Here is a 14,276-nt window from a genome sequence, read left to right on the forward strand (position 1 = left end):
TCTGTTCCCATTAAGCTGTTTACACTGCAACAGCCAGAGGCTGGCAGGCTCCCTATATTCACCGTGAGTAGGGGACTCTCGCTGGCTGGGAGGTGGCTTTGGGGGGAAATGTAATTAATTCTTGCGTCTTTGCCCTGTGGAGCCCAAGGAGAAAGGGAAGGAACTTTCTGTGACTCTGTGGTAACTGGTTGTAGAATAATCAGATGAGAAATGCCTTTTATACAAATAACGTTAAAGAGAAAAAAAGAAAACCTCAAACCCACCTACTTGAAAAAAGGAATTATAATGATGTCAGAGGGCTCATGATGCAGACTTTTGAGATTACAAATGTCTCTGCAGAAGGATGGAGAGACTATTCTCAGGGGCTCACCAGCAAGAGGGTCTCCAGCTATGCACCTGGCTCCTGGTGGAGGGTCCTATTTACAGGAGGGCTGGAGGCCACTTCTTGCTGTCACAGCTGAATCAACTCCTTCTGGGTCAAATTTTTATCCCAAGCACAGGAAGAACTACTTGGATGTGAGCGTTTGCTGAGAGTCTCACTGAAAACCCTGGCCGCGAACCTGTGGCAGTTCTGGCTCCCAGAGGGCTCCCTGGCTTCCTGAAGGACAGACTCTGGTGTGAAGCCCCTGATTATTTGGTGGATCCTTCCATGGGTTCTTCTGTATATGGGTCACAGGACATGGACCAGGCTAGGGCCAGAGAGGCACCTAGGACACAAAATTTAAGGAGGTGCTGTCTCTCAAGGTCATGGCATAGGGTCAGCCTTACATGGCCCCGAGAGTGAGTGCCTTCCTAAGGGTTTTTAGGGAGTGTCTTGCTGTCCTCCTCTAGTCCCACCCTAGACTGATAAATTAAGACAAATGATTCTTTCCCCCCTCCACCAAGACAGCATCTCTCCCTCATCTTGGGCACAGATGATTCAGATGCACATTGGAGTTTGAGCACTGGCATAGAGAAGCGCCCCCTGTGGACCGCCCTGGAACCACTGACTGTCTCCCTCGGGGGCAGCTTTGATGGGGAGGGGCCGTGAGCATGAAACTAACAGGCAGAGGAGGCATTGACACCGACAGTGGGGACCCAAAGCCACAGAATGCATCTAGAGCCATGCCAGCAGTTCAGGACAGTGGATGGCACCCCGAGTTGAAGCCAACTGAGGTTCAGCGCCCCCCACCCCAGTGTCATCTGCTGTCTGTGGGCTGTGGCAAGTCTCTAACTCCATAAGGCTCGGATCTCTGGTGTGTCAAACCAAGAGAATGGTAACACCCACTCTCTCCCGACAGGCAGAGGTGGGCTCTGCAGGGCTGACACCTCCATTCGGACCCGGGTCCCTTATTCTCCAGCAGCCTAACCTGCAGCAGGTTACGAACCTCTGCATGCCGCGCTGCCTCAACAAAACAGGATTAGTAATGAGAGCACCTACGCACAGGTCTGGGCAAAGGATTTAATGAGGCAACACAAGAAAACGCTTGGCATAGTGCCAGTGCTGGCACATACTATATACTCAATAAATACCAACTATGACGATGATCAGTTTTAATACTCCTGAGCCCAATCTTCTGCCGAGGAGCACTGGGATCCTTTCTGCTCTGCTCCGTGGTGAGAGGAGTGGACTCAATTTTTTTATCCTAATACATTCCTGGTTCCTGGCACAGCTACAGGGCCAGGTTCTGGGCTTAGCAGAGGTTACTCTCCCGTCCCGGCCTCAGTTCTATGCAACTTCAGTGGCATTTTCAGGGTTACTGTTTACTTATTTATTTATTTCTTTTGAGGAAGATTAGCCCTGGGCTAACTGCTGCCAATCCTCCTCCTCTTGCTGAGGAAGGCTGGCCCTGAGCTAAGATCCATGCCCATCTTCCTCTACTTTTTATATGTGGGATGCCTACCACAGCATGGCGTGCCAAGCGGTGCCATGTCCAAGCCTGGGATCTGAAATGGCAAACCCTGGGCCACTAAAACAGAACGTGTGAACTTAACCACTGTGCCACCGGGCTGGCCCCAGTGTTTATTTATTGACTTCCTCTATGTGTCCATTGCTTCCTATGTGTCATTTGAAATCCTCTTGACAGCCATCCAAAGTAGGGATCATGGCGCCTGCTTTAGAGATGAGAAACCTGGGGCTCTGCAAGACTGTGTAAATGGCTCAGAGTCACCTCGGGTGGTAGGTGCTGATGATGGGGTAGAAACCAATGACCTGACCCCAAAGCCCTGGGCTTCCTGTTCCCCACGCCCCTCGCTGGTCAGGTCTGTCCTTCTCCTGATCTCCCCAGCAAAGACAGCTCCTAGGAAAGGAGCCAGTGGTCAAGAATGCACGATTCCTTCTGGAGTGGAGTTTATACAGAAACATCCATCAAAGCTTCCAGGCAAAGAAATAAAGATCTGTGGGTGGAAGCTGAGTCCCAGTTAGCAAGACACGAAATTCGTAGTTATCTGGCAACTTTCTGATTCAAACTGAGGTGTTCACGGAGGGGAAGGAAAAAACATCATGACCTGCATTTTTAATTTTTACCTTATTTTAGATTCTATTTTGGGGATGTGTTTTATAACGCACATACTATAATTATATTATATCAATACAATAGCGCAGGCGTGTAATTTATACGTAAATAACTATGCACCAGTTTGGGGGGATGCTAAGTAAGTTTTACTTCTATGTGATGTGATCAAGAGAATATGGAAATTACTGTCCTGACGTTGAGCAGTTCCTGCTCCACCTAGAAAAAGCTTGGTCGGATTCAGTACATCATGAGAGGAAGTTCCAGTGGATTCTGTAAAGCATGTGAATTTTGAGTGCTGGCTTCCACGTGTGCATGAACATGTGCATGTGTGTGCGAGCATGACGGGGGGAAGAGGGGGACAGAGAGAAAGGACTTTGAGAGAGGCCACTTGTGAGTGTAAGAGCTTTGCATCAGGAGCGCTGTGAGCACAGAGATCCCAGATGGGACTCGTAGCCTGGGTTCAAATTTTGTGCGGAGACAGCATTCTCCCTCTTCCCAGGGCTTCCTCGGGGAGCTGCAGGCTGGCAGCCTTGGCCGAGGCCCTCTCTGCCTCCCTCTGCAGGAACACGCACATTTGCTGTTCTTCTGGCTGTTCAGATCTCACCAGAGAAGCTCATCTAAACCAAGCTGGTTAACCGTAGGATTGCCTAAGGGGGTGGCGGGCGTATGGTGGTGCTTAGTGAGGGCGGTGCTGGGTTTAGGGTGAGAGAGAACCTTCCACCCGCAGGCGAGGAGCAAGCTTTCGAACTGGCGCAGGGCCGTGGGCTCTTCTGCAGGCAACTTTGTTCCTAACATGCCCTAAGGGAATTCTTAAGGGTCCGGACTCCATGGAAATTCCTCTACGTAATGTTTCCACACAGTGAGAGGGATTTGGCCTGTAAGGGGTTGTGGTTCTGACCAAGGCAAGAGTAATCCAGGAGGATTAGGAGAGGTGCCTGCTGATTATTTAGACTCCCAAGTGGAATTGGCCACATAAGTCCAGTATCTGCAAAACCCTAGGGGACAGGAGCCGAGGAGGCCCAGGTCCTGGTTCTGACTCAGATACTGACCAGCTGGGGGATCTTGGCCAAGAGAATGTCTCTAGTGCCCTAAGGCAGAGAGATGGCTAAGATCAGTCCAGCTGAAAAAAAATAAATATATATATACTTGTATACATAGAGTTATCCCATTATGTAGTTTTAGATGCCAAATGAAACTACATAAAACTTTATATATATAACTATATATAGGAAACACACACACTCACACATACGTGTATAACTTAGAAACCCTCACAGAAGACAATGTCTCATAGTTCATATGTCTCATGGTTCATTTGTTGTTTAAACAGATTCATCCACCTCTATAATACAATTATCGTTTTGTTTTGAGCGCAACCTATGTTGTGGTTGTGGAGGGAAGCATAGCTTTTTTTTTTTGATGAGGAAGATTTGCCCTAAGCTAACATCCATTGCCGATCCTTTTTTTTTTTGTTTTTGCTTGAGGAACATTAGCCCTGAGCAAACATCTGCACCAATCTTCCTATACTTTGTATGTGAGATGCCTCCACGACATGGCTGGTGAGTGGAATAGGTCTGCACCCAGGATCCTAACCCACAAACCCTGGCCACCGAAGCAGAGCATACAGAACTTCAACCACCTGGCCACAGGGCCAGCCCCTGCTTTTTATTTTTAAGATGAAGCAATGATGTAGGATGATTGACCGTGGAACAGAATTTCCATTGTTGGCTTTCATACTTCTTTATATGACCCCAGACTCTGCACACTCCTAGTATTTGGTTAAGGTTGTTTAATCATTGTTCCTCTCCTCTAGGACTTTAGGAGTAATAGCCAGTCTGATCTTTGTAAACAGTGCATTCAATAATAATCAAATAGCAGTGTGAGTTTCTGTCCATACCTGCCAGTGCCTTCACTATAATTTCATTTTTGTCCATTCCCGCCATGTTACATATGTATGTCAGTGCTGAAAAGGGCTAAGATGAGACAGAAAACTCTCTTAAATAGCTATTTTCCCTTCCTTGGAGTTGCTCCAGACCCCTGCATGGGTTTTATATCTACATGCAGTTTCAGATTTTATAAGTTACATACTTTCAAAGTGGGTTAATGTCAACTTCAGCTGTGACTGTTAGCGAGGTAGCTGGGGCTGAACAGATGCAGCCTGCAGATGGTGTGGAACGAGGGGCTGGTTGCACAGAGTTCAAAGTGCCAACAGAAGCTGCGTAATAAAGAGCAGCAAATTGTGGTTGGCATTAACACTGCTACTGGAAAAAATGGCACCCCAACCAATTTACTTTATTTAATCTACATTTTCTTTTGCACATTTGAGGCTATAATAAAAAATAAACATCAAAGACTGTACCAGTTAAAAAACTGTGCAGAGCAGAAGGAAATTGCTCCTACATTGAGCAATGAGAGAGCAGCTCTGACAGTACGTTTAGCGTCCCTTAAAAAACTCACCCAAAGATCAAAGATGGCATGTGACCACAGAATACCATGTCGTGTGTATGGCATTCTCACTGACCTTTATAGGCTCTTTTAAACATACCCCAACTGGCAAGCTGACTACTACAATATTTTCTAAATCTTTCTTTAGGATTTACAAATAATGAAAAACAGTATCTGAAATCCTATACATTTTCAGAAGAACTTAAGGGCTGATCAGGACAATATAGCTCTCAAGGAGAAGCGGAGACCGAATCTTGCTTTGTGGTGCTCCCAGGCTATATTTGGTTTGTTTATTGCACATATCTAATAATTTCATTCACCATCAGAGATCAGAAAAGGTTCTTTTTAGAATCATAGTCTTCACAGAAAGCATCCAAAAGACTAGGAGTAAAAGCTGGATGGCTGGCAAAGAAGCTAAAGAAGAAGATTTGTAAGATGTCAGAGCCACCGATTTCTCTCTCCCAATGGACATGGTTTCAAGACTTGACAAGTTGAGGCCTTGACTTAGAATCGATTGAACATGGGGTGTGAGTTTACACAAAGAAGCATCAGTCTTGAAATTGGCAGAGCTGTTGAGCAAACCCAACTAGCCAACCGAGAGTTCTATTTTTGGTGACCTTGTACATTGGGGGCCCCCTAAAATGTCTGGAGGAGCTCACTGTTTAACAAGAAGTCCATCCAAAAATAGACACATAAGGACTCTGGGCTAGGAGGGCAGTGTCACACGAAGTCAACAATTCTCTCAATGAACACCAATTTTGTAGCAAAACAAAATGAAAGATTTGTATTATTTCTAGTTCAGGGCAAAACTGAATAAAGATTTTCCTTTTTGAAACAAGGCTTTGACTTGCTGGGAGAGAGATCCACATGCAACCTCAGGAAGTACACAGGGCCAGTAATTATGAAGCAAAAATAATCTGAAACTCGTAGAAATACAAGGTATGAATAAGTGTTCTATCTCCTCCATAGAGGGGTATTATCTGGTTGTCATGTTTCTGTCAAAGATAAAAACATCTTTAGGGAAATTTAAGGAAAATAACTTAAAAGGAAGTTTCTCTCAAGAAATTCTATAGAAAAGAATTCTCTTTAAAAAAAAACGTTGGGCCATGGGGTTTTGAGAATTCAAAAGAGTGAGGAAGAGAAAAAAGGAAACTATTTCAAGTCACTGATAGGCGCGTCAATCCCATGGCCAGGTGTGGTGGCTCTTAGGCAAGCGACACTCCCCATTGATCCAAGGCTGTCTGTTTTTCTTTTCTAACATTGTCACAGAGTCAAGTGGGATTCTGGGCTTTGACATTGAAAATAAGAGTGACCTTGACTCCCATTTATCCAGCTCCCTGTCCCGCCCCATCCCATCTTCTGCCTATTTTTGTTTTCAGTAAATTAAGAATAGATATCGCCCTCCCCCTCCCCCTAGCATTCATCTGAAACTTCCAAGAAGGATGGAGGGAAGAACTTGGAGTTACTCTCCATGTATTCTTAAAGCACTGCTGACAAGGAAAACAAATGAGACGAGAGCTATCACCAGGAAATCACGGCCTGTTGCCATGGCGGCTGCTGCCCTGGGCTCCCTGGAGATGCATTCCCAACCACCTTCTCTTCTGCTTTCCTCCACTCTTTGAAAGCGACAACTCCATTGTCCCAAGGACTTTCCAGCCAGAGGCCTTGTCACATGGTTCTGACCTATGAGATATGTAAGGGGAAGTTTGCAGAGAAGGGCTTCCTTTCCTGAGTGAAAAAACCAAGCCCCACAAAGAGAAGAGTTTGAGACCTCACATCTCCTTCCTGCCTGGACAGATCTGTGGTGTGGACCATCTCGCCACAGGCGTAGCACGGTTCAATGAAAACATGGAGCATCCTGGCTTCACGCACCAGCCTTGGGCTGCTTACTCCTGTCACACTATCACATGGGACACAACAATGCCCAGCTGCTTAAGCCACTGTAGTCCGACTTTCCTTTATGTGCAGTCAAACACAATTCTCACTGATAAACCCAGCAAGAGCTTTACACTCTCTATGTCACTGTAATAAGACGCATCATTTCAATCATCTTTTGGATACCTGGTTTATTTCTCCATCTTAGCTTCCTTCTTTCCCTTCTTTGGTTTCATTCTGTGTTATCAGGAGAGAAGAGGGGAAGAGGAAGGGAGAGAGAGAGTCAGAAAGCTAAGAGAGTAGGAGAGCACGTCTCTCGAACAAAAGGGACATTTGTGCGATCCAGAGGAGTTTCTGAGGGTCCTTTTCCAGCATGTCAAAGGTTGCAGGAGATTTTCAACTCTGTTTTGTGTTCAGGAAGCTTCTGTAGTTCTCCTAAAGAACCCCAATTAGGTTCAGGGTCTGCAAAGCTGTTAAAAGAAATGCTCCCTTTCTACCACTCTAGAGCATCATAGTTATCACATTTTTTGGGGGGGAAATAGGCTAAGAAAGACAGATCGCTTGAAGCTTATTTTACCCAGCAAAAAGACTAAAGCAGGAGATTGGTGGCACCAAGGAGAAGGGACAAGGGAGCTCAAGGTCTTGCAGGAAAAGTATTTTGCAGATTTTAATATCTGTTCACGCACCAGGGCAGCTTCTGGAGAGTTCTCTGAAGAATGGGAGTCGGAAAAAATTTTTGAGGTAATGTGGGAAAATGTTTTGCATGCATGTATGAAATGGTAAGATCACACAGTTCCTATCAGAAAATAAAATAATAAAAAATAGTTGCTTCATGTCATTAAACTAAGAACACTTGTGCTGTGTCTTATGGTACCTCTCTGACGCGTTCAAAGATTCTGAACAGGAACTTGGTAATTAGGAGGCGAGCTCGTCTAGAACCTCATCAGACCCATTTGCAGAACTCAAACGAGACACAAAGACATTTAATGACTCATCTAGGTCACTAGGAAGTTACCTGAGAAACTGAAAAACTTGCTTGAGTTTCCTGTGCCAGCCTCTGCTCCTACCCCCAACAAGACAGGCAAAGTACGAGATCAGAAATGTCGCTGCTGAGTACGGAAATTGGCACTCTCTCAGAGCCCCAGAGAACCCTCACGTGGTTCAAGGGGCGAAATGGCTTTTTCATTAAGAAGGGCTTCCGGAAAATAAAGCCACACCAGGACTCTCAAGGAGGAGAAACATCTGTCGAGATTTATGTTACAACACGCCCCCATCAGCCTCGATATTTAAAAGCTAAACTTAAATTGAATTATATAAAGGGCCCTCGGTCTTTTTCTGTCCACTTCATGGGTACTTCTAAGTAGAAGAAGGTGACATGATGTTGGAAGGGCCGTTCAGTGGATTGATTTACTTATCACCTCCCACCCCCTACTGGGGCTTCTGCTGCTCAACTCCTGCCCAGGTTATACCCCCACCAGATTACCCTTCCCTCTCCTCTCGGCTCTTCCGCATCCAATGTGCAGTGTCACTTTCTCCAGGGAGCCTGCCCCGTGTCCTCCCAGGCATTGCCACCTCTCCTTTCCTAGAGTGGACAGCTTTTGATGGAGTGTCATCTTAGATAATTGAACATCGACGGCCAAGGTTAGTATTGACTGCTAATTTTTTATGAGTGCACTAAGCACACTTCACAGCTCGTTTAATTGAGTCCGCACAGCTCCTTTAACAATTCGTGCTACTACCATCTTCGTTTTAAAGACGAGGAAACTGAGGCTCAAGAGAGAAGTTGCTTTATGCTATTTGACTAAAGCCAGAGAACCAGAAAAGAAAGAAAAGTCTTCCATCACTGTGCTGTCCATGCATGTTCCAGGTTCAGCCCACCTGCCGCTGCGTTTTTCTAGCAATGGTTGCTCTGATCAGCTCCTGGGCTCTCTCTTCTACACTGACTCCCAGCCAGGTCCTGGTTTTTCTAATAAAGTATCTGTGTGCGCAGTGGCCTGGGGTCCTTCCCCTGCCCCAGCATTAGACCTAGTCTTGCTGCCTTGGTGAACGGGCAGATCTTTTCTGAGCACACATTTCAACTCTATGTCAAGAGAATAGAGGAATCTCCTGGCTACAAATTTGCTTCCAAAAGCTCTCCAACCCTCCTTGCTGTTTAGATCCTGGATTAGCTGCTGCTTCTGAAGATGCTTCTGCTACTGGCTGCTCACTGTGCCTGCACTTGGTGTGTGAGCAGCTTTGGGGCCTCCTGTCGTCTGCCCCCTGCCCCCATTGGTAGAGTGTGTCTTGAGATGGTTCCAAATTACAGGGACAATCCCGCTGAAGGAAGTGGAGCCAAGGAGGTGGCTTCTTTTGGGGACTGCTTTTGCTCTTTTAAAACTTAAACATTTCCAAATTGCTTTGTCACTTTCAAAAGTTTCTTAGCGTGCAAAAGGACCAAATAGCAAAGGATATGATTCTGAGTAGATAGATTTTTTAACACCTTTTTTTTTCTTAGTTTCAAAATGCGTTGGCAGTTTCAGAAGGCAAAGCTCCTTCTCACACAGGGGGCGCTGGGGTCTGGTTCTTCAACATCCAGGAAAGCACGTAGGAAAAGGACCATTTCCTTGGGGGCTGGGGGAGTCAGATTTGCTAAGATGCACTGTTACGGACTGAACTGCTCCCCACCACCCCGACATCCATATGCTGCAGTCCTAACTCCTAGTACTTCAGAATGTGACCATTTTTGGAGATTTGGTCCTTACAGAGGTAACTAAGGTTAAATGAGGTCATTAGGGTGGGCCCTAAGGCAGTATGGCTGGTGTCCTCATAAGAAGAGGAGATTAGCACAGAAGTAGGACCATGTGAGCACAAAGGGAGAAGACAGCAATCTACAAGCCCAGCAGAAAGAAGAAACCAACCCTCCCGACACGTTGAAGCCTGCAACAAAATAAAGCCGCACCAGGACTTTCATTGAGACCTCCCGCCTCCAGAATCGCAAGACAATACATTTCTGTTGTTTGAGCCACCCAGTCCATGGTACTTTGTTACAGCAGCCCTAGAAAAATACTATGGATTTCACACTGTGTCCGATACCCGGTTTAATCTATGGCTTTCTGTGGTCTTAAATCTTCAGCAGAGCCAAAAGTATCTTCATAAATATTTTTCTGCAAATAGCGGCAGATTGGTGCTTACAGAGACGCAAACTTCATACATTCAATCTTGCAGTCTTCAATTCCCTTTGAAAGACGCCTCTAAGAAGACAGTAGCGAGTCAGCCTCGCTGAGATTTTTACCTGTGGTTCTAGGAACTCGGAGGCATATTAGCATTCAGGTTTTGCATAGACCACTAAGCCACTTCTAAGAACAAGGCTACCTGAGGCATTTTGCAAAAATACGTATGTGCCACCGCTTTTCCTCTCCACACCTACTGCAGCGCTTTGGGCCACACATTGCACCTTGCGAAAGGACACAAGTTTGGGTTCCGCGAGAATTTCACGTGGCGAACCATGCATGATAATTCCAGGGAATTAGGATCACATCTTATCTTCTTACCTAGGCAAACTAAGTGAGAACTTGGTGTGGTGTGCTAGAAAAAGGCTGGCGTTCTCTGTGGTAGACCACATTCGTTTTGCATGCCAGTCTTTCAGACTCCCGCTCGCCTGTCACAGAGAGGGGGACAATCGTGTGCTTGGTCCCACACTTCTCTTTCCCCCAATATCCACATGCGTATCTCGCCAAAAATGAGTTACGGGTTTCCTTCTGTGAGAATTGCATGGACTGATAAAGTACCATCCCAGGAAGAAAACACGATGTTGTTTTCCTCTTCAGCTCGTCGCTACAGTTGGGAGGGAACACCCACTATAAATTACAGGCAGCGAGAAAGGACCACACCACTGAGCACAGCTAATGGCCAAGCTATGGAGACATGGGTAAGAACTCTGAGAGAAGACAATTTGTTGGAAAGGAAGGTGATGCTTCTAGTGTCATGCTTAAGGCAAAGCCCAAATGGTACCAAAAGCAATGACATTTTGCCACCTCTCCAGCTTGGTGGATGGCTAACCCAGACAATGGAAACCCTCACGTTGATGGATCACATTGGTGAAATTAGCTGGGAAATTGCCAAGATTTCATTTTGGTTCTCTGAAATTAAATCTCAATATTATATTACTGAGTTAGAGATTATGAAAGGCCCCAAGTTCCTTTTACGAAGAGGAAGGAGTGAAAAGACCCCTTTAGGCTCTTGATTTGGCTCCCCAGGCCCTCTTCACACCACCCTCCTGAGAGCTCCTGCCCCTTGTTCCTAACCTGGGATGGGGCAGTGTCTGTCCATTGGGCACAGGAAGCGGTGGGGCTGTGTTAGGGGCTTGGCTCCTGTCTGTGCCTGTCACCAGGTCCCCTCACTATCCTAACTGTCCAGTCAGTAAGGACGGCTTTGAAAGCAGCCCAGCACCACACACCACAATCCAATCTATGACCCAGAGGAATGCCTTCAAATTTCCTGAATCTGCCTTCCTGAGTTGATAGAATAGGAAACAATAATCGTTTGGAGCGGGCCTTGAAAGTGGAGTAAAGGCAGGAAGATCTTTTTTTTTTCTGTTATTCTGCAAATATTGCTTCCTCTGCTTGTTAGCGGCCCAGAGGAAATGCAGCGAGGGAGCAGCTCACAGTTTCTCACCAGCGGGCCCGGCGTGCGTTTCTGCCGCAGGAGCCTGAGGCCGCGAGGATGTGTGACTCACACACACGTCGCATGATTCAACTTCACTAAAATTTCCTCAGCTGCCAGTAAAGAAGCACTTGAAAAGCCTTTAATTTGAAGCTTTGAATCGGTTAATGACTTGCTTTCTTCCCCTTCTCCCAAAGTCCTCCCCCACAACCCCGAACACACACACACACACACACACACACACACACACACACATCTTTGTCAAGTTTTTAAATTTCAGGGACCCGGAAACACAGAGGCTCTGTGGCATTCACAAAAGCATTTGTTGTGACAAAGTGGCTGGCAGCCCTCTGCATTCCCCTGCTCACTTGGCTGTAGGAATAAATAATGAGTCACAGATAGTATTTGGGTGCGTGCTCGAGTTTGTAGCCAGAAAATTAATTATTCCCCAGTCCCATCCCACTGCATCCCAGCTCTGCCAAACCATCAAGCCACACGTCGCAGGCGTTGGTCAAAGTGCGTGCCCCGACACACTGCAATGCCTTCGTGACATTTTTATGTTATTATTTTTGTTGGTTTAAGCACAGCCCTCTTTTCCCACCAGAGATACACAAAAAGCACTGGCACACATACATGTTCACACACTCACAGCTCCCCTACGGCTCTGCACATTTCAAAGGGCTGGTTGCAGAAACGCAGACAGGTTCTCCACACTAGCTGTTCCTATCAGGAAGCATGCAATCGAATGACTTCAGCCGCCACAACGCCCCACTTAGGAAACTTCTTCATTGCTCTTTGCGGGAGAGACCTCTGGACGTGACAACCTGCTCTCTTTGTCTCTTGAGAGATGCCGGCTGCCTCTCTGCACTGAGGCCACGAAGAAAAGCAGCACCACCCCTTTCTGGTACTTTTAACCTAGGCAGATCTGCCTGGCTCCCGTGCTTTCTGCCTTTTGGGGACAGCCGAGTTGCCACTTCGCCCCTGAAGTCCCCAGGCTGGTCTAACGCGAATCTGTGAGCCTACGTCTGCCTCCACCCCAAACTGGCACCAGCCTGCCTGCCCAGCTGTGCACGCACCCGCAAAACCCTGGAGCGGGCCGGAGTGTGGGCCACACAGCATGCTGAGTTCAGGAGAAGTCAGCCACAGTCATTCCGGGCAAGGGGCAGCAAAATAAAACCCGGAGAGCTTCGTGCAAGCTTTCTAATCTCTAGGACTTTCATCAGGAACAGCCCCAACTTACTTGCACTTGACAAAGTTCTCACGCACCGACTGAACACTTCAACAGCTTAACTAAGTATTTATTAAAACATTTCTGAAGAGCTGCCATCTGATGAATAAGTAATCCAATAGCCTTGTAATCGTATGCCCGAGTTTGAATTCCTCCCACAAAACAGACAGGGAATCAGCAGGGGCTCCCCGCACCGAGTTGCAACAGGCTGCCATTTCATTATCTGCAAAGCTTAGCAAAAGTAGATATTAAAAGATCAGAGCGTACTCACCTCTCATGAAGCACTGTGGGTATGAAGGAAATGACTCAAATATGCTGTCTGAAGCCATCGCTTCCTCCTGCAAATGCACCCTCTGCTGAAGGCGGGGGATTCAATGATTTCTTTTACCTTAGGAGCGAAAACCAAGAAATGTCACTGTTTTAACCTTACTCCCATCCATGGCTCCCTCCATCTCTCTTTTTTTTTTTCCCCTCGACACCTCTGGGACTCCCCAAGCCCTGTGAAAAATGTACCTTTGCGAAAACAAATATTCAAATTGTTAAAGATTAAAAAAAAAAAAAAAAAAAGCGGCGTCCTGGCTGTGGGTTCGTGATGCTCACCACTCTGCGAAACCCTGTGGTTTGCAGTCAGTGTGGTTCGTCCTGCCTGCTGACCACTATGCTGGGCTCAGACTTCTGACACTGCCAGGCTACCCAACTTGTGGTTCTGTGGTTGTTTATGAGGCCCAAAGAAGTTTTCACACAACCCAAATTACAAATTTAACTGTTCCCCTTTCCGCAGCCCCATCTTAATTGGTTCTTGCCAATCACGTGACTTAAGTGATGTCAATTTTTTTTTTTTCACTTTCTGAGCAATGTCCTTCCTTCCCTCCACCTGCCCTCCCCCAGACTGTGCAAGAAAATAGCCCAGTAGACTTTGCAAGAGAGGGAATGTAGAAAAAAAGCGCCTCCGTCTCTTATTATATCAATGGTCTTTGCTGATTTAGTAGAACTCGGCTCCTGTTGTTGTTATTTGTGGTTTTGGGAACTACTGATTATTTTGATAAAGATTACATTGCTGCTTATTCAATAGAAATTCTACCCTGGCATCGGGCTGCTGCTCCGACAGGATGTGGATCTCATCATTTAAGATGCTGGGCGTCCGTTCAGGAGAAGTCAGCCCTTGGTAAAGACTAGAACAGCGTAAGTGAAACTATAACAGGAAAAAAAAAATAAAAGGAAATGTTTTGGCGAGAGTCTGACCCCTAAAAGGGTCTAGCAAGTAGATGGGATTTTAAAGCCTGAAAAAAAGGAAAGCATTTTAACTTTGTGATGAAAAGCCCATTTTAATAAAACCAAAATTATGTGGTTTTATTCCTCCTAAATGGACATCTTTTCAGTAAAGAGATAAAACCATAGTAGTTTCTTACACACACACACACACACACACACTCAAATCACAAAACTAAAGGAAAACAAAGAAAAAAGAGGTTCTGTATTTTGGGCCAAAGCAGTGGCCACCCTACAACTATTTATTTTTTTTTGTTTTCACCTATGAAAGTTCGCTGCCTTTCTCTAGTTCCGTTCAAGTCATTGGCTAATTCACACCTGTG

The 14,276-nt window shown here is 46.1% G+C and overlaps 1 protein-coding gene across 7 annotated transcripts in view; it reads right to left on the bottom strand.

Moving 5' to 3' along the window:
• RUNX1 (RUNX family transcription factor 1) overlaps positions 1-14,276 on the bottom strand; it is a 263,836-nt gene that overhangs the window by 232,235 nt on the left and 17,325 nt on the right. For 3 of the 7 annotated variants that reach the window (XM_070597219.1, XM_070597215.1, XM_070597217.1), the window contains one exon: positions 12,956-13,072. In XM_070597219.1, the coding sequence (XP_070453320.1) occupies positions 12,956-13,013 (58 nt within the window). In that variant the 5' untranslated portion in view covers positions 13,014-13,072. Of the gene's footprint in view, positions 1-12,955; positions 13,073-13,197; positions 13,462-14,276 lie in introns of those variants that run through there. The other 4 variants (XM_070597220.1, XM_070597216.1, XM_070597218.1 and 1 more) reach the window with 2 other exon arrangements.

Source organism: Equus przewalskii, chromosome 27 (assembly GCF_037783145.1).
Source record: "Equus przewalskii isolate Varuska chromosome 27, EquPr2, whole genome shotgun sequence".
NCBI lineage: Eukaryota > Metazoa > Chordata > Mammalia > Perissodactyla > Equidae > Equus > Equus przewalskii.